This window comes from Anopheles darlingi, chromosome 3 (assembly GCF_943734745.1).
Source record: "Anopheles darlingi chromosome 3, idAnoDarlMG_H_01, whole genome shotgun sequence".
Lineage (NCBI taxonomy): Eukaryota > Metazoa > Arthropoda > Insecta > Diptera > Culicidae > Anopheles > Anopheles darlingi.
Window position 1 is genome coordinate 30,750,453 of NC_064875.1, and position 17,986 is coordinate 30,768,438.

General features: G+C 48.3%; 3 protein-coding genes across 10 annotated transcripts in view; 2 read left to right on the forward strand and 1 right to left on the reverse strand.

Annotated features, from left to right (window-relative positions):
* Positions 1-38: 38 nt before the first annotated feature.
* On the forward strand, positions 39-10,050 carry LOC125956424 (cholesterol transporter ABCA5-like). 3 transcript variants are annotated; one of them, XM_049688275.1, is made up of 10 exons: positions 39-578; positions 1,336-2,573; positions 2,651-2,837; positions 2,907-6,095; positions 6,159-6,345; positions 6,418-6,692; positions 6,768-6,932; positions 7,001-7,671; positions 7,743-8,077; positions 8,154-10,050. In XM_049688275.1, the coding sequence occupies exons 2-10, from the start codon at positions 1,672-1,674 to the stop codon at positions 8,258-8,260; spliced, it is 6,018 nt and encodes a 2,005-aa protein (XP_049544232.1). In that variant the 5' UTR covers positions 39-578; positions 1,336-1,671; the 3' UTR covers positions 8,261-10,050. The 3 variants fall into 3 exon arrangements, with proteins under 3 accessions (XP_049544232.1, XP_049544231.1, XP_049544229.1); XM_049688274.1 differs by having other exon boundaries at positions 2,907-6,345; XM_049688272.1 differs by having other exon boundaries at positions 6,418-6,932.
* A 1,575-nt stretch (positions 10,051-11,625) lies between these two features.
* Positions 11,626-13,828, forward strand: LOC125956442 (polyserase-2-like). The gene is made up of 3 exons (XM_049688324.1): positions 11,626-12,377; positions 12,449-12,869; positions 12,954-13,828. Exons 1-3 carry the CDS (start codon positions 11,645-11,647, stop codon positions 13,531-13,533), a joined length of 1,734 nt encoding a protein of 577 aa, XP_049544281.1. The 5' UTR covers positions 11,626-11,644; the 3' UTR covers positions 13,534-13,828.
* Positions 13,829-14,672: 844 nt separating this feature from the next.
* LOC125956427 (uncharacterized) overlaps positions 14,673-17,986 on the reverse strand; it is an 84,584-nt gene continuing 81,270 nt past the window's right edge. For all 6 annotated transcript variants that reach the window (XM_049688295.1, XM_049688291.1, XM_049688293.1 and 3 more), the window contains one exon: positions 14,673-17,986. This exon is cut by the window's right edge and continues 591 nt beyond it. In XM_049688295.1, the coding sequence (XP_049544252.1) occupies positions 17,590-17,986 (397 nt within the window). In that variant the 3' untranslated portion in view covers positions 14,673-17,589.

Sequence of the window (17,986 nt, forward strand, 5' to 3'; positions counted from 1 at the left end):
AAGGTGCACTAAAAGCAGCTGACAGAACTTGTGGTGAGTTGCGTGGTGAGTTGCACTACTAGAGGTGAATCCTGCGAAGAAAAGGCTCCTGGACGGTGCCGTATAGTGAAAATGTTATCCCGTCCGCGAGTGGTTCACGATGTGGGGGGAAAATTTTCCTTGGTTTTAGCGCCAGGCACAAAGGTCGTGATGGGCGGTCGTTAAGCGTGACTCCTACAGCTAGTGTTACCAAGTTCGTCAGACGGGGCGAGCATTGTGCAAATCGATTTGCAAAGGGGGAACCAGCGTTGTTTGCTTCGATAGAAAATTTGCAACGCCGCTCACGGCCGAGCTCCGCCCGGATTCGACGGTCCCGTGTACTGAAAGTGTGACTGCGAATGCGTGCAGGGGGGAAATATTGACCGCACTATCGAGCCGACGTCCGTCTGATGCGAGTGAATAGTTTGCGGAGTGTGAAAATGATGAAATAATCTGTGAAAACCACGCACGAAACCCCCGGTTTTGTGGTCCCCGAAGCGGGCGGTAGTAGAAGGTTTGACAAAGATACAGTAGATCTTAATGCTACGAACAACGAAGTGGTAAGTTGTGATTATCGAGAATCGTAGACAAATGAAGAATTACTGCCCATCATGACTGGGAATGTAAAGTAGAGCTATTGATTCGAGGAAAGATGTCTCGTTGCCCCGTGGGCGCGTTCGCGAGACGGAAGCATTTGACACTTAGCGAAAAATCGATAATTTTTTCAATCACCCCATCATCGGCAACGCCATGGCGCGTTCAGTGAACATTGTGCATGCGTATGTGTGAGTGTGTGTATGTGTGAGGAAGGATGACGCGAAAAGTTATAGCATTCAACCGGCGGGAAAATTATGGCATTTATAGTGAACCGTGGGGTGAGTGGTGGTGTGGTTTATAGCAAACCTTTTTCCCGCCACCCACTTTCCCAAAAGGATAATGATGGTGTGTGAGTGGCATCGGTCGGAAAACTCGGCTTTTGTTGCGTTCGAGGGTAAACAACGTGCACGTGGATCCATTTTGTTTTGATTCGCTATCCATGGGGAGCATTTTCTCGGACCTAGTATACCGCGAGCGAATGGCATTCCAGTGAGAAGCCCTATGCAATTTGAATGACGGGACATGCTGGACCAATTAAAGACAAAGGAAATTAATGAAGGAACTGAATTTTCGCTAACACGCTGCAATCTAATCGTTACTTTGTAATAATTTCATAATTTTGTGAAACCATTCGGAATTATGCAAACTATAGTCGCTAACGCTATTTATCTTTCAAGAGCTTCAAGTTCATTTTTGTACCATTTTTTGTCTTTCCTTTAGCTAAAAACAAAGAAGAGCCGAGGACTGACTGGTCAGGGGGATTTGACGGAGCACAGGGAGTCATCTTATGAGGCAGAATAGGAAAAATATCCTGGATTGTCATCGGATCGGAGGTGTCGGTCCGGCAGCTGGTAGCCATTTTTAGCGTAGCTTTTATGACCTAAAGTTAGTGCGGGACGCAGTTTTTTATCGTCACCGCATCCATGCGAAAGTAGCAACACCCTCAGCAGCATTTCTACTCAGTATTCTATCGACGTAATCGACAAGCAATCGAATCGGACAATTCACCTTTTAGAGAGCAGAGCGGAGCGTAGCAGAGCGCGCGAGTCGAACGCGATGGGCAAGGAACTGATGAATACTAGCAACTTTTGCCAGCAGCTCGGCGCGACTTTGGTGCGCAACTTCAAGCTGAAAATCCGGGACTCCCGCAAAACGATAGCGGAAGTGTTTCTACCCCTCTACACGCTCGGAACGCTGATTGTGCTCAAGATACTGATACCGAACCCGAACTTTCCGGCCATTACGGAACCGCGCGGTGCGGCCACACTGTTCGAGCACTTTCAGCACCACAAGGCACACACGATTGCCGTGCTGCCGCAGCCAAACTCCTCCACGACGGTGCCATTCCTGAACGAGGTCAATGAGCTATGGATGTCGAACCGGCGCCACCAACCGGGCGTTCATCCGATCAAGTGGATCGTGTACGAGACACCGGAGGAACTGCTGGCGGCCTACTGGCGTGACCCGAGCCGGATGCCACTAGCGCTGATCTTTCACTCCGATGATCCACTGTTCGGTCCGCTACGGTACGAGATTCGGACGAATCCTTCGTTCTACGTGACACCCTCGACGACCGAACTGTACTCGTCGCTCGTGACCTGCCGCCAATCGGACAGCTACTGGTCCGCGGTGATACCGATCGAAACCGGTGACTCCTGCCCGGTAAACCAGTACTATTACTCCGGTTTCGTCGCCCTGCAGACGCTGCTTGACTACACTAAAATCCGGATTGTGACGCAAAACGAAGAGCTACAGATACCTCACATTACGCTAGAGATGTTCCCGAAGGAAGCGTACACCGGTAACTGGATGGTCGCGTTCCGGTTGGTCATACCGATCTACATGGTGATGGCACTGTCGCAGTTCATTACATATCTGCTGATACTGATCGTCGGCGAGAAGGAGAACCACATCAAGGAGGGACTGAAGATTATGGGGCTACGGGATTCCGTCTTTTGGTAGGTAGCAGCCTGAACGCTGAGCATCAGCATTTACTGATAGCGTTCCATTAAACGAACCATTTCTTCCATTGCAGGTGTGGCTGGTTCGTCATCTATGCCGTGTTTGTCACGTTCCTGAGCTTCGTGTCGGTGATTCTGGTGTTCTCGCTGGGAGTATTCCAACACACGAACTACCTGCCTGTGTTCATACTGATCCTACTGTACAGCTTCTCGGTCATACTGATTGGCTTTATGATAACGCCATTCTTCGACAACTCCAGGGTGAGTGACAGAATAAAGAGTTGCCTTTAGTTTCGCAGATTAGTTTAACCGTGGCGTCGTTCTTTGCAGACGGCCGGTATATTGGGCAACTTTGCCGTGAACATTATGTCGCTGCTGTACTTTCTGCAAGTGTTCATCGACGATACGCACACGTCGGCCGCACTATGGACGGTATCGTTGATCTCGCCCACCGGGTTTGCGCTCGCCATGGATAAGATCCTGGTGCTGGACATCTCCGGACAGGGCGTAACGCTGAACAACCTGTGGACAGGGCCAGGCATACCGATCGGTGGTTCCATCCTGATGCTGCTGGTCGACATCGTCTTGTACGCGGCGCTGGCCTTCTATTTCGATTGCGTTATACCGTCGGATCACGGTACAAAGCAGAAGCCCTGTTTCTGCTTCAATCGAAATTACTGGTGCAAGAAGAAGGTACCAAAAGTGCCACTGCTGAATGGTGAATCGGCAAATTCGTTCAACAACACGGCCGAGGATCAGGCATGTGATGTGGAACCGGTGTCGCGTGAGATGCGTGGCAAGGAGGCGATCCGTATCGTGGATTTGTACAAAACGTTCCATTCTTGCCGCAAACCGGCGGTCAACGCGGTAAACGGTATTAACCTGACGATCTATGAAGGTCAAATTACGGCCATCCTGGGCCATAATGGAGCTGGCAAGAGTACACTGTTTAACATCCTAACCGGGCTCACCTCGCCTACTTCCGGGACGATCTACATCTTCGGGTATGATGTGCGCGATCCAAACGATATGACAATGATACGGCGTATGACGGGCGTTTGCCCACAGCACGATATTCTGTTCGAGACGCTGACTCCCAAGGAGCATCTGTATTTCTTCGCCGCCGTTCGCGGTATTCCGCCTGCGTTGGTGGACGGAGAGGTAAAGAAGACGCTACGGGATATCGATCTGTTCGATACGGCCGAAACGAGAGTGAAGCACCTGAGCGGTGGCCAGAAGCGAAAGCTTTCCGTCGGTATCGCGATCATAGGCGATCCGAAGATTATCATACTGGATGAACCGACGGCTGGGGTGGATCCGTATTCGCGCCGTCACATGTGGTCCATACTGCAGAACCGGAAGCACGGTAAGGTGATTCTGTTGACGACACACTTCATGGATGAGGCCGATATACTGGCCGAGCGGAAGGCGGTGGTGAGCCGGGGGCGTCTGCGGTGCTGCGGATCGTCACTGTTTTTGAAAAACAAATTCGGCGTCGGCTACCATCTGACGCTGGTGCTCGATACGAATGCGTGCGAGACGTCGATCACGAAGCTAGTGAACGAGCATGTACCGCAGGCGGAGAAGGCACGCCGGCACGGTCGGGAGCTTAGCTACATCCTCCCGCACGATGCAGTGAACTCGTTCGTCTCCCTGTTTGACGACATCGAGAAGGAGATCAAGACGAAGCGGTTAATGCTGGGTATCTGCTCGTACGGTGTGTCGATGACGACACTGGAGGAGGTGTTTCTGCATCTGGAAACACAGCGCGAAGGTGAACAGAAGGCTGAAGGGGTGGACGAGGGCGATGGAGAGGACGATGAGGATGATTCCAAGGCGGCCGGCTATCCGGTGTCGGATAGTTTAAGCAGAAAGGTGATGAAAAACCGTGGGCTACCGAGAAGCTTGTCACTGCAGGAGCGTAGCAATAGCTACCAGTCGCTGAAGAATGATACGAAGAACCTACTGGATGAGCAGAACGCCGAGAACAAGGCATCGTTGCCGGATAATCGGCTAGAATTTGAAACGATCATACCGATCAATGGGCTCGGCTCGGATGGCATCAGCCAAGGGACGGCCGGTTCCGGTGGTCATCCCGTATCGGTGGGTGGCGGTAACTCGGCCGTTAATTCGCCTCAGGCGCAACGAATGCACCGCAAGAAACATCATCGCAGTTCGCGCAACGGTGTAAGCAAGAGTACAAAGAGCGTGTACGAGGAGCCACCGCACACACATTCGTCCGCGTCGGCCGTGAAGCTAAACAGCCAGAACCGTACCAACTGGATGGATCTGGACGATATCCAGCTGTATCCGTCCCGCTGGTGCACGATCGGTGCGCTGCTGAAGCTGCGGTTGACGATATTGTTTCGAGACATTCAGCGGCTGTATCTGCTGATAATACTGCCGCTGGCATTCACCGCCCTAGGGCTTTATCTCAACTCAATACAGGTACTGTCACCGATCATGCGCTCGATACTCCTCGACAACACGACCTACGGAAGCAACATTACCAAGATTGCGGTGCACGACAATACCAATGCGATGGTGTGGCCCCATTCCGCCTACCTGTACCATCATCATCGCCAACCACAGCAGGGATCTGCAGCAGCATCGCATCATCAGAAGCGTGACTCGTTCGAGGTTTACGCCGATCCCGTACCGATGCTGCTGCATCAGAAGCACCATCAGCAGCAGCAACAGCTACAATCGAAGGAGTCAGCCCATCTCTACCACCGCTTCCTGGCCGAGTTGCGTCAGTCGGCTAACGTGACCGAAGAATTCAACGGGAACTTTTCGCTGCTGCTCGACATTGCCCCTCATATGGCGGCCTTCAGTGTGAACACCATATCCTGGTCGAACGTATCCATCACCACCCTGTACAACGATACCACGCAGCACAGCCTACCGATCATTTTGAATCTCATCAGCAACACGTTGTTGCGTGTGTATGCCGAGTTGTCGCCTGCCTCGATCAACTCACAGAATCTATATCAAGCGCGCAGTCAGCAAAAGCAGTCAGCGGTCCCGGCGAATGTGCAACCGATCGCAGTAGACTATCAGGATGATCAGGATGGTGGCGATGAGTTGTCGGGAGGCTCCGTCGAGTCGGTCCCATATCAATCGCTACCGGCGTCTTTCAGTACGAGTGCTGCGGCTAGTGTTCCTTCAACGCCTGGTTCGGGCGCTTCGGTGACTCCGGGTGGTGCAGCAGATTCGGTGCTACGCATCGAACTGTGGTCACATCCATTTCAGCAGACCGCCCAACCACAGGAATTCAATATCGGTACTTTCTCGTCGGCACTGTTCGTCGGTATGATCTTCGTGCTGATTCCTGTCTCACTCGCCGTCGATATGGTGTACGATCGGGAGATGAAAGCCAAGAACCAACTGCGTGTCAATGGACTTTCCTCGTCACTCTACCTGTCGGCGTACTTTATCGTGCTTTCCGGGCTTATGCTGGTCATCTGCGCGGCACTACTAGGTTTGGTGTTCCTCTTCGATATCCCATCATTCCGACAGGTGAGTTGCTCCCCTCGCAGTAATCACCAGTATTATTCATTGTTCGTTCCTTCGCTTTTGCAGCCACCGGCACTTATCACACTTGGGATGCTAGTGTTCTTGTACTCACCGGCTGGTATACTGTGTTCCACTTGTTTCTCCTACTTCTTCGACCGCACCGACTCGGCACAATCAATCCTACCCAACATCCTCACGTTCGTCGGTCTTATTCCGTTCATACTGGTCGTGTTCCTTGATATGCTGGGGATTGGTAAGACACCGGTTCGCTCACCCAATTTCAGCGTTCGATAACTTGGAAACTCTCTGTTTTTTTTTTTTGCAGAGGTTAAAGCGGCCATAGCCCTTCACTACGTCTTTTCACTCATCAATCCGATGTATATACCGTACGCGACGGTATACTTCGTGGATCGGGTGTACATTGCGTGCCGGTTAAGCTCGGCCTGTGCCGAACTATCGATGGCACACTACATGACCGAGGAGGTGATAGTGATGGCCTGCGGGTGCCTTTTGCACATTCCGATTTGGGCTTTCTGCTTGCGCGTATCGGATGTGATGAAGAGTGGTGGTCGCATGCGGGACCTTTTCCATCGATCAGCGGTAAGGCATCCGATTCGATGGCGGTCGCATTTGGTAACAGCACTAATGGGTCGGGCTTTTACTCTTTTGGAACAGAACGAGGAGGACGTTATGACCGAAGAGCAATGCACGGGAGAGTACGAAGATGAGGATGTACGCAATGAGCGTAGCCGCGTGTTCCGTTTGCCCTGCAACAATCTCTCCCAGTCACAGCATTCCGATGCCGAGTGTCCTCACGGGCAGCCCGTTGTGGTGGTGAAGGTATCTGATGCGCGCGGCAGTACAATTGGTGTGCAGGCTCGACTTAAACCACCTTTCTTTCATTACAGAGTCTACGCAAAGAGTTTTCGCAGGAATCGCTGTGCGGTAACTGTTGTTGCTGTGCGGACGATGAACCACCAAAGAAGAAGGTCTCCGTTCGTAGTCTTTCACTCGGTGTGGACGCAGGAGAGGTGCTCGGTTTGCTCGGTCACAATGGGGCCGGTAAGACGACCACTATGAAGATAATGACCGGCGAGACGGCACCGACACGCGGTACGGTACGGGTTGCTGGGCACAGCATTACCATCAACCAGGATGATGCGTTCAAGACACTCGGCTACTGTCCGCAGCATGATGCGCTGTGGAAGAATGTGACTGTGCGCGAACATCTGGAGCTGTACGCGCGTATCCGTGGTGTGCGTGGTAAAGATCTGAACCGCTTGATCGCAACCTATCTGACGGGATTGCACATCAACGAGCACGCGAACAAGCAGACGCAGCACTGTTCCGGTGGTACGCGGCGTAAACTCAGCTACGCGATGGCTATGGTTGGGGCACCGAAGGTGGTATTGCTCGATGAACCGTCGACCGGGATGGATCCGAAGTCGAAACGATTCCTCTGGGATACGATTCTTGCCAGCTTCCATGGTAAGCGATGCGCCATGTTGACAACCCATTCGATGGAGGAAGCGGATGCGCTCTGCTCGCGTGTTGGCATCATGGTAAAGGGTGAGCTAAGGTATGTTTGGGGGATTCACTTCAGAAGAGGGTCGAGGTATTCAAATGTGGAACTTTGCTTGCTGCTCGCAGATGTCTCGGTTCGACGCAGCACCTGAAGAACCTGTACGGTGCCGGTTACACGCTGGAGATTAAGCTGAAGCACATCGAGAACGTGTACAGTGAGACGCCAATCGAGAGCCAACCGAGCAGTAGCCAGGAGCAGCTGCAGCTCGACCAAAGCACCGACCACATTGCGCCGGTGATTAGCAACTGCATCGACAATCGGTCGATGGCGTTGCGTAACTTCGTGACGGATCTGTTCCCGAGTGCCACGTTGGAGGAAAGCTTCGCCGATCGATTGGTGTACTCGGTGCCGCAGCAGGCCGTCAGTTCCCTGGCGGAGTGTTTCTCGCGGCTCGAAAAAGGTTCGTACTTTGTGGTTCGGGACGCGGAGGTTGATGAAAAAAAGTAACGATCGCTCCGTTTGCTCTCAATTTGTAGCCAAAACTGAACTGGACATCGAGGAGTACTCCTTTAGCCAAACCACACTCGAGCAAGTGTTCCTGAAGTTTGCCCACTACGACGAAGAAACCTCGAGCGTACAGTAAAGTGAACGACTGGTGACTAAATGATAGCCAATGTACTGCAAAAGAAAGTAGTAAATCGTGTGTTCGATAGGTGTGAAAAAACGGACTCTCAGGTGATGTACGCTTCTATTAAGTGTCCCGTACCTGCGCGTCCAACCAACCAAAGCCGAACGATATGTGTGAAGGTGTAAAGCGAATGCTCGTGACTCTTACATTTCTCGCTTCTCTCTTTGGTCTCATCAAACCATGAAACCTATGCCAATTCAGCAGGCCGCAGTAACGGTTGCTGATTTGAGTAAAAACCCGACCCGGTTTTCAAAGCATACCGCATCATTGGCGAAGACGAAGAAACGTGTAAGTAAACTAAAGAAGAAGAAAAAAATCTAAGTATTCAGTAAAATATTTCATAGAAATTGAATCTAAAAGAAAAAGAACAATATGAGACAGGCAGGATATGGGCGAACTAGCAAAGAAAATCGACAGTTACGTTGCATAATAGATGGAGGAGGAAAGTCAAAACGAATGTAAAGATGCATATGCAACGATGGATGGGTGAAAAGCGGAGGTGCAATAGCAGAGCTAAAATGAAATTGAAACCGTAAAAAAACTCATCATCTCATCAAAGTCAAAGACGAATAAAACTCGTACGGTAAAAGGTTAGTAAAAATCTAAATCTAAGTTATAAATACTATAAGCTGCTAGAAGAAAACGAATACCACTGGTCCCGGTCGTAACTATTTGTAGGTGCGAACTATTCTCTGCAGGCTATTTTTTCAGGAACAAAAAAAACAACAATTTTGAATTTGACTTGAGAACAATACAAAAAACCTAGTGAATTTTGAGCGGCGAAGCCATCAGGATGAATGCATGCGCGATGCGCAGCAAAGGTGCAGTTATACAGTAAATCCCCACCAGGGGAGGAGAGGACAACTTACATTAGATAACAAAAAGGAAGCTAATGGAGGAGTGCGAAGAACGAGCGAAGCATTGGAGGATAGTAATAAATGAAAGGTAAGACATATTCCCTAAGCTAGATAAGAAAAAGGCAAACTGTGGGTAGGAGGGGAGGGGAGGGGGGGGGGGGAAGGGTGGGGACAAGTTGATTTTGGCACCCCAAGTTGAGAAGCAATTGGAAGATGAAATACCATTTCAGACGACCCACAGTTGAGTCGAATAGATTAATAACTACATATTAAAAGTCCTAGAAGAAGGGCAAGGCTAGACGCAACGGTGATGTTAGGTGAACATGACTAAGCAGCGCATCGTATGGTATGCAAAGCAAAACAACACGCAAGCACATTTCAAGGAAATTCGATTGGAAAACTGTGATTAAAGCAAAAAAAAACAAAAAACAAATGCATGATAAACGGAATGCAAAGAGGCAAAGTGAAACCAAATCATGGTACGCATTAAGCATATAGTCAAACTTCTACATCTACGGACCTGATGGCCGTCATTTTCGTCATCTGCCATGGCATCGCCGGAAGAGAGCGCGTTGTACATTTGTTGCGGAAATGTGATCATGTCAAAGGATCGGAACCATTCAAGCCATGCTGCATATGATTTGTAAATGAAGATTCTGAAACCCTGCCGTGTGCCGGGTTGTGGTGGTGGGCTGCGATTGCAGGCTTGCAAAGGAAGCGGTAGTATCAGCTGTGCCCGGGGGGGTGTGAAAGAGGGAATGTGGGTTAGGGGGGTTGCAAAAGCATACATAATAATCAATGAAGTAGTCGAGTGAGAACGCATTCAAAATCGGTGTAGAGATCGGTAAACCAAAGAATGTTACACAGGAGGAAGGGAATGTAACGCATGAAAATTTCAAATAAAAACTTGAAAACAGAAAAAAATCAACTCGAATTTTTTTTTCAACGTATTCACGCCAGCGGCCCGAGAACTATCCGAAGTATACGTCCTTTTTGACCTCTTTACAAATTCTATTTGATTGGGGACTTCTATACTTACAATTCTATACTTACAGAATCGTGGAAGTTATGGACATCACTTGTTGAAAGGTGAGCAGCAACAGCTGATAAGCAACAACATGTATGTGGAAATAATGGGAAATAGTATATAATTTTCGCATTTGAACAAATCGATAGGTGAAGAACGATGGTGCTCGATCGAGAGTAGGTTGGATCTTTTCATTATATGATCGATATAATGTTGGAATGTGTAAGTAAGTAAAATTGATTTTCCCACATTTTTGTTTTATTTTCAGTTAATCGACGTGCCTTTTCAGTTTGCTTTCTTCGTCAGTTAACCCATCAGTTGATTCTTTTGGTTGGTTGAGCTATTATGGAGCAGAGATATAAAACAACTATAGCGATCGTCATACATGTAGTGCATCATCATTTGTGGTTTCTTCTCATACATCTGTTACTTCAGGCTTACACTCCTTTTCCAGGAAGTAAATTAGGACAATTTATCTTTGTTTTTCATAAGAAGAAGAACGATCATGTCAACGATCCACTTACTACAATGGTGGAGTGTCTATAAGATCTCCATTTTAATACTGTCGTTAACGATTACCAAACTCCATTATCGCTTGTCGTTTCTCTTTCGTCTACTGCCGAGGTATCAGCTTTTCGAAGACATACAACGAGTGGCAATTAAAAGAATAATAAAAAAACCTAGCTAAAATTAGCAAATGGAATACCATCAAAAGCACCGTCAGGCAGAGCAGTAGTGGCTCGGGATAATTCCGAAGTACGCAGCGTATTAGGTCATTTGAGAGGGCAAACCTGTTCCACAGTGATTTTGCCCTCGCGCGAGGGAATCTCCGATTTCTGCGGTTAATCAAGATGTTGGGATCTCCCTCAGAATGGGCGAGCGTATTAGTGTCCAGCGGATCGCGTCGCAATCGCTCGAGATGCAATAGTAGGCTACGACACTCGTATCTTCCGGTATGCACGCGATGCTTTGCAAACAGCAATCGCGGTCAATGTTAATCTGTGTTTTGGTTGCAACTTGCTCCTTGGCATTAATGTTTCTGCTGTGAGCTCGTTCGACAAAACAATTAATGTTACTCGTGCATTAGTGTGTACTAGTCTGTTTAGTAGATGTTCCGTGAAGAAGAAACGCTAAAATAATCTCTGAACTGAAAAGTAAAAGGAAAAGTGTTTAAACTTTATAGTTTAAAGTACTTCCAATACCCCAAAGATGTAACTGCTTTGAGCTCTACTTTATCATTCAAATTAACTAGTTTATCGATTCGCAAAATTACGAAGCGAAGAACTTATCAGTCCAGTGTGAAAAAGTTCTCACGATGCCACCACTACTCGCTTACCATCTCTCAGCATCAGATCATGCCGGTTGATCGTTAGCATGCACCGTGCACCGTGCACTGTGGAGGAGTAGTTCAAGATTGACCGCCACACGAAACACTCGCACACCTTCGCCACAATAATGGCTAGCGCGTTGAGGTTCGTACTGTTGGTAGTGAGTTGCCTGCTCGTTGTTGGTAGTCCGTGGGGCATTGCAGCCCAGGATGGTGATCTGCAAACGAAGGACTATAACGATGCGGAGTGTGGTGAACGGTTGGCGTTGAAGGAGGGCCTCGTGAAGGGCGGCTATCCGACACTTCCGGGTGAATGGCCTTGGCATGTGGCGCTCTATCAGCGCGGTATAACGAGCGAAGGCTTCGTCTATGCCTGCGGTGGTAGCATCGTGCACCGGTATCTGATAGTCACGGCCGCCCACTGCGTGACGTACGCAGCAAGCCGTCGGAAGATTCCGACGGAGGATCTACAGCTGAAGATGGGTCGCTTTAATCTGTCGAACGAGGTCGAAGAGCATGGGGAGGAGCATCGTGTGATCGAGAGCATCGTTCATGCGGGCTTCGTTCCGACGACGTTCGAGAACGATATTGCGATCCTGCGTGTGGAGCTTCCGATAATCTTCAATCACTTCATCCAACCGGTTTGCCTTTGGAAGCGTGACGATGGGTATGTGCTACCGAGTGTGTACGAACGGTTGGGTACGGTCGTTGGTTGGGGTTTGACGGACGAGAACCGGTCGGGGACGGTACTGAACGAGGCCCGGATGCCGGTGGTTGACTCCCTCACCTGTCTGGCCAGCGATCGGACGTTCTTTGGTCGGCTTCTGTACGCGAAGGCCTACTGCGCTGGATTCAAGAATGGTAAGGGCTGGCTTCCGTAGCCTACTAAGATCGTTTCTAATGCTTCTGTTCGTTCGTCTTTCACCCGGCAGGTACGGGCGTCTGCAATGGAGACAGTGGTGGTGGTATGTTCTTCCAGTTCCAAAATCGTTGGTATCTGAAGGGGCTGGTTTCGTTCAGTAACACGATCGATGCGTCCGGTGTGTGTAATCTGAAGCAGTACATCGGCTTTACCGATGCATCGCAGTACATCGATTGGTTGTACGAGAACACACCCAACAGTGGTATCGATGATCCGATTCTGGGCCATCCCAACATACGGCTCATCAACCAGGGGAACTGTGGCCACAACAAACACGTGTACGAGTACGCCGAAGAGCGTAAACCGATCCTTGGCCAGTACGGATGGATGGTGACGTTGCGGCATCCGTTCCAGGATCCGGAGTATGTTCCTTGCAACGGGGTGCTCATCAACCGTAACTACATCCTCACGACGAACTGTGTCGATTTGCAGTGAGTGCGCGCGATGATAACGCGGCCATTCCGTTACCTAATCCGACCTTCACTAACACTATTTGCGTTCTGCTCTCTTTATAGGGACGAGATAAGCGTCACTATCGGTGACTATGATACGAGCAAAACGAAGGACTGCGTCAAGGAAGAGTGGGAAGAGTACCAAACGTGCATCTCTACGGTGCAGACGGTATCGGTGGGACAACTATTTCGTAAGGACGATCTGGTCCTCGCCCGCCTAACCATTCCGGCCGTCATCGGGCGGCGGGAGCACATCTCAGCGATCTGTCTTCCAGTGACATCCCAGCAGCGGGAACGGCTCTACAATCGCTACATTATGACGGGCTGGAAGGAGAGTGGAACGGATGCGAAAACGTTACAGCGGGCCGTCCTCACAACGATCGATCAGAACAATTGCCGGGTCGAGCTGGAGAATCCACAGCTCGACGATCGGACGATCTGTGCCCGAAATCCGAATAACCGGTCACGGTCACCAATGTGCAATGATTATATGCCCGGATCGATTATTCAGGCGATTGAGAAGAAATCGAACCGGTATCTGCTGTACGGGCTACAGACGAGCATTAGTTACTGCTCCCGTCCGGAGCAGTACATCGCTATTAGCAAGTATCTGCAGTGGATATTGGATAATATCCGTGGTTAAAGGTAATCAACCGATATGAGATCAGCTGGTTGATGCCTTTCTTTAATAGTAGCATCGGTGGATGTCGTGTAGGCATTAATTAATGTAAAGAATCGCATCATAGGGTAAGATTTATGCCAATAAAAGAGCAACATTTTTAGATCTTTAGGCAATAGATGTGATCTATGTACTCTGTTTTCCTTTTTTGTCAAGTTTATGCGCATTTCTTTTGTAAAAAAGCTTCACTACCACCACTTTATGTGGTATTTTTGTGTCGTTTTCGACAAGCCTTCGTCATCCGGGTTTCTATACCGAGTTTTGGGAATTACCGTAATGCGCGAAGCGCCACGGGATGGCCTTTTGGTACACACAATAGTGAGCACCTTACCGCTGATGATATACATCTACACTCTACAACTTCTCACTGGAGCACGATCTTGTCCTCGATCTGCGGTTTTCGGTTCCATCCCACGTTTGCTCCGATCTTTTTTCTCTTGTTTATAAGCTCTCCTTTCTAGTTGAAATCAACCAGTACGATAAACCGTACACTAATCCTGGCGCTGGCTACTGATTACTAAGCATTCAAAGGCAGAGACGCGATATGAATGCGATTCGTTTAGAAACTAAAAAAGCAAAAACATAAAAATAAATAAATTAACCCTTCCTTAATAGATGGCCAACGTTCACTATCTACTTATTGCTTGGTTTTGGTATTTGGTTTTGTAGCTTTCAGAACGAGATAGTGTCGGTCAGTGAGCATTGTTCCATAAAGTAGGTCGTACTTCACCCTCGGTAACAGCTAGAATGAACTGCATCCCAATGTTATAATATCTTATCATCTACTGACTTTGAAAAAAACGAGACAACGCACTAAATTAGTGTAATTATTATGCAAGCTGTAGTACGCTTGATCATGATGTTCTCGAACAGCGACTACCCTGGCTCGGGCCATCGTCTCGTGATGTGAATATTAAACCAGTTGAAGAATATTTCCAATACACGATCGTATTCCATCGTCTGAAACGGAGTGTTAATGAGTTAGAACCACCTGCGAATAGGTTATATTAAACGGAAAGTCAAACGCATCACTTCTACTGCGCTTACGCGAACACTTTCTCAGTACAGTTGTAGACGAATAGTCAAGCCCGATTATTAGCTTCGAGAATGCTTAAGTCCTAATCGCTGGTAGTTGACAAACACGCACATTCGAACCCTTCTAGTGTCCATCTTCACTTTCGGATCATTCGCTAATACCAACAGACACACACTCGCGATGCGTTTTCACCTTCGTATGCTTCATTATCTTGCTTTTATTTCAATACCATACTAATCGTGGGAATAATCAATACCATTGACGTATGCGTGTAATTTGGATTGCATAGTGGATGATTGGATTAGGATGAGGAATTAGTTATCGCGTTGCGAGCGCTGTATTGCTGCTGTGATAGTTTCGGTGAGCGGCAAATGGCGCGGTGTGGCGCGAGACTTACTTTTGCACCCATAGGCCCCCTACTTAATTTTTCATCTCCGCGCTTAGGAGCATTCACTAAACGGCTCAATGGTACGCTCAAGAATCGTGTTTATCGATGGGGCGTTTGCTTCTATAATCGGTCATCGTTTTTGCTTCGTTAATTCGCTAGCGTTTCGCGTAAGCAAGATAAGGTACGCCTTGCTTGAAACTACGCTCTATTCGAACATTTGTCTAGTTCTAGTCGGTGTACAGCCGAGCTAGCGGCACGAGCTGCTGCTTAAGCTGCGCTGCGCTAATGCGCACACGATCAGGGGAGGGTTTTGGGTTTGGGAGGATATATTGACTAATGGACTGTTTTCGCTTCTGAATGAAATAGACTATGAGGCTTCGAATGCCGCCCCTCTAAGCGACTCGCAAATGGGTTTCTGTTGTTCTGCTTTAATTTAATTTATCTTCCGAATATCAGTCGCAATCGCAAACCACAATCTGTAATTTTGTATTTTAATTTTCTCTCTGTGGCTCTCCCCATTGCTGCCACGCATAAATATCTAGTTCGACTTGGCTCCTAATGGGTGACACCGCCTCGGTCGTACCGGAACATAGGTGCTGCTGTGGGTGTGTGTGTGTTTCTGAAACAGATCGATTCTTATATGTGCTTAGCCATTGATGAGTGGTTTTGTTGGGGCTATACCTTTCACCTTCTCATTCGCCAATTGTTAGTATCCATTCTTCATTTCAAACAGTTGCATTAAGTTCGTTAAGTTCGTTTATGGCGATTCGGGGTTTCAAATTCCTTCATTTACTTCCTTGCTGGCCCCGCCCTTCTGTATGTGATATTGCCGTGCGCATTCAGAGCAGTGTAGTGTACAGAGTGTGGCCAGCCATTGCTGAATGAGTCTTCCTCTTCGGTTGTGATCCTGTTAATGTTGTAGCAATGCTGTTTTTAGCTTTATCGAATGGAAAAAAATGAGTTGCATCCTTATGTATTTGTAGACAAAATTAGCTTAGTTTTACCTTAACCTTAATATCTCCGCTATTGTTCATCTTCTACCTTTTTCCCCGCCTACCGCTACTACTAGTCTGCGCGGTTTTTACGCTGTACCGAATCTAGTGCAAAATCCTCCCATCATTGCCCATTGCCTAATTTCTATCTTAGTACAAACTCTATGGGGTATGCTTGCTTATACACTTGAATTTAAAAACATTGTTTAGTTGACTGTGAGGGGGGTTGTGATTTGGAGGCTTGCGGTGTTGTGTTTGTTGCACTCCACTGCACTCTGGAAGGATCGCTTAGGTAGTAGGGTAGTTTCTCAAGTAGTTTCTAGTCGTTGTGCTAGCGGTGCTTGACAAAGTACACAATCTTCTCGCTCTTCTGCGTGCTGTGCATGATTTTCTCGGCATGATCGCCATACCTAGCACAACACAACACTATCCCTGGGGCCTGCGTGGTTGATTGTTTCTTGTTTGGCAACAGTTGTGTGTTGTATTGGCGTATTCATTCAAATCGTAGGTGTATAAAAAACCATCACACTATGACCTACGCACATGTGCATACATACAGGCACACGCACACAAATGTAAAACACATACTGAGCACTAATACTCTTCCGCAACACACATACACACACACACACACACACACACACCCTTACGTTACGTAAAGCTACTCACTAAACCCAAACATGTTAAAAGAAACGTTCTACATTCCTTATCATAGTTTTACTCAAATACGTAAATACATACACACATACACGCGCACACCTAGAAACATACAAACACACGCAAATGCATCTCGTTGCGCGTTCCTCAAACGTAAAAACGGGACATATAAATAATCACAAATTTTCACTTCTCGCATTTCATCTCATTCTCAAAAGGTTCTACTAAGAAAATCCATTTCCGGTCCCGTTTTATCCTGCTCTCCCTGCGCCTTGTAGATATGTGTGCGTCTGTGTGTATGCACAGTAAATTAGCAAACTGAGGCTATTCGCAAACGCGCTGGTCGCAACGTTTTCCCCCGTGTGACGCGACGCGGTTTGACTTTGTTAATTAATGTAATTAATAAGCGCACCGGGGAAAAAACCAGGACGACGGAACGCTAGGTGGTTGATATTCTAGGATTCTTCATACGCGAGCAGCGATTACATAAAATTCCGCAAACATGCGTGTATGAGGAGAGTGTATGTGTGTATGTGTGTGTGTGTATGTTTGGTAGCACAAAATGAAATGCGGATTAGCAAACCCAGAGAGAAGTACCATAAAAGCGTACGTGAATTCTTATCCTAAATTTCAAGAACCACCACACCACAAGATGCACCGGAGTGGCTCAATTGCATAGCAAAAAACGAATCTCAACATTATTCCTGGTCTTCCAAAGGGCCCGCTCTAACCGCCATCGCATACTAGGATGCGAGCAAGTAGGAGGAGGCCGAATAGGAAAAAAGTTGAAAGTATTTTTCATTCTGCTTCTCTCGGAGAATCAACGAGATAGGATCGCTGCCCCGTGTGTGTGTTTGAGTTTTTTTTACAGAAATATAAATATACAGTATTCAGATAAGGAGGGAGGTACGCATAAGAAAAGTATCCTCCTTTTGCTCCCGCTGGATTCACTGACTGTTCATGCGGTTCACCTTCGGTACCGCACCAACGATACGTACTCGCTTACAGTTTGGATTGTGGCCCCCGATAACCAGCGCACCCGTACCCGCCGCTACCGTGTGCTGATGGTGATGATGGACGTGCTGATGCTGGTGGTGCTGATGGTGGGAATGGTGCGATTGTAGGTTCACGCTGACGGCCGCGGAGGGAGCGGAGGTCGTGTCACTAAACTCGGGTGGTGGTGCCAGAACTACCATACCGGGTCCTTCCGCAAGACCATGCCCGGCCATCGGGACACCACCAATGCTTGCCTGCAGCGGATGGGCCCACGAGTCGGTTTCATCCGAGTCGGCTTCGATCGGTGGTGGCAGCGTTGCTAGCGTAACCGCGTGCCGTTGCTGCAGA

Bases quoted from the DNA above. Each gene is read 5' to 3' on its own strand.
- LOC125956442 (XM_049688324.1), top strand. From the start codon at position 11,645: ATGGCTAGCGCGTTGAGGTTCGTACTGTTGGTAGTGAGTTGCCTGCTC. The intron at 12,378-12,448 runs GTAAGGGCTGGC...TTCACCCGGCAG, and splicing joins CTGCGCTGGATTCAAGAATG to GTACGGGCGTCTGCAATGGA. The intron at 12,870-12,953 runs GTGAGTGCGCGC...CTCTCTTTATAG, and splicing joins ACGAACTGTGTCGATTTGCA to GGACGAGATAAGCGTCACTA.
- LOC125956424 (XM_049688272.1), top strand. From the start codon at position 1,672: ATGGGCAAGGAACTGATGAATACTAGCAACTTTTGCCAGCAGCTCGGC. The intron at 2,574-2,650 runs GTAGGTAGCAGC...CTTCCATTGCAG, and splicing joins CTACGGGATTCCGTCTTTTG to GTGTGGCTGGTTCGTCATCT. The intron at 2,838-2,906 runs GTGAGTGACAGA...CGTTCTTTGCAG, and splicing joins CATTCTTCGACAACTCCAGG to ACGGCCGGTATATTGGGCAA.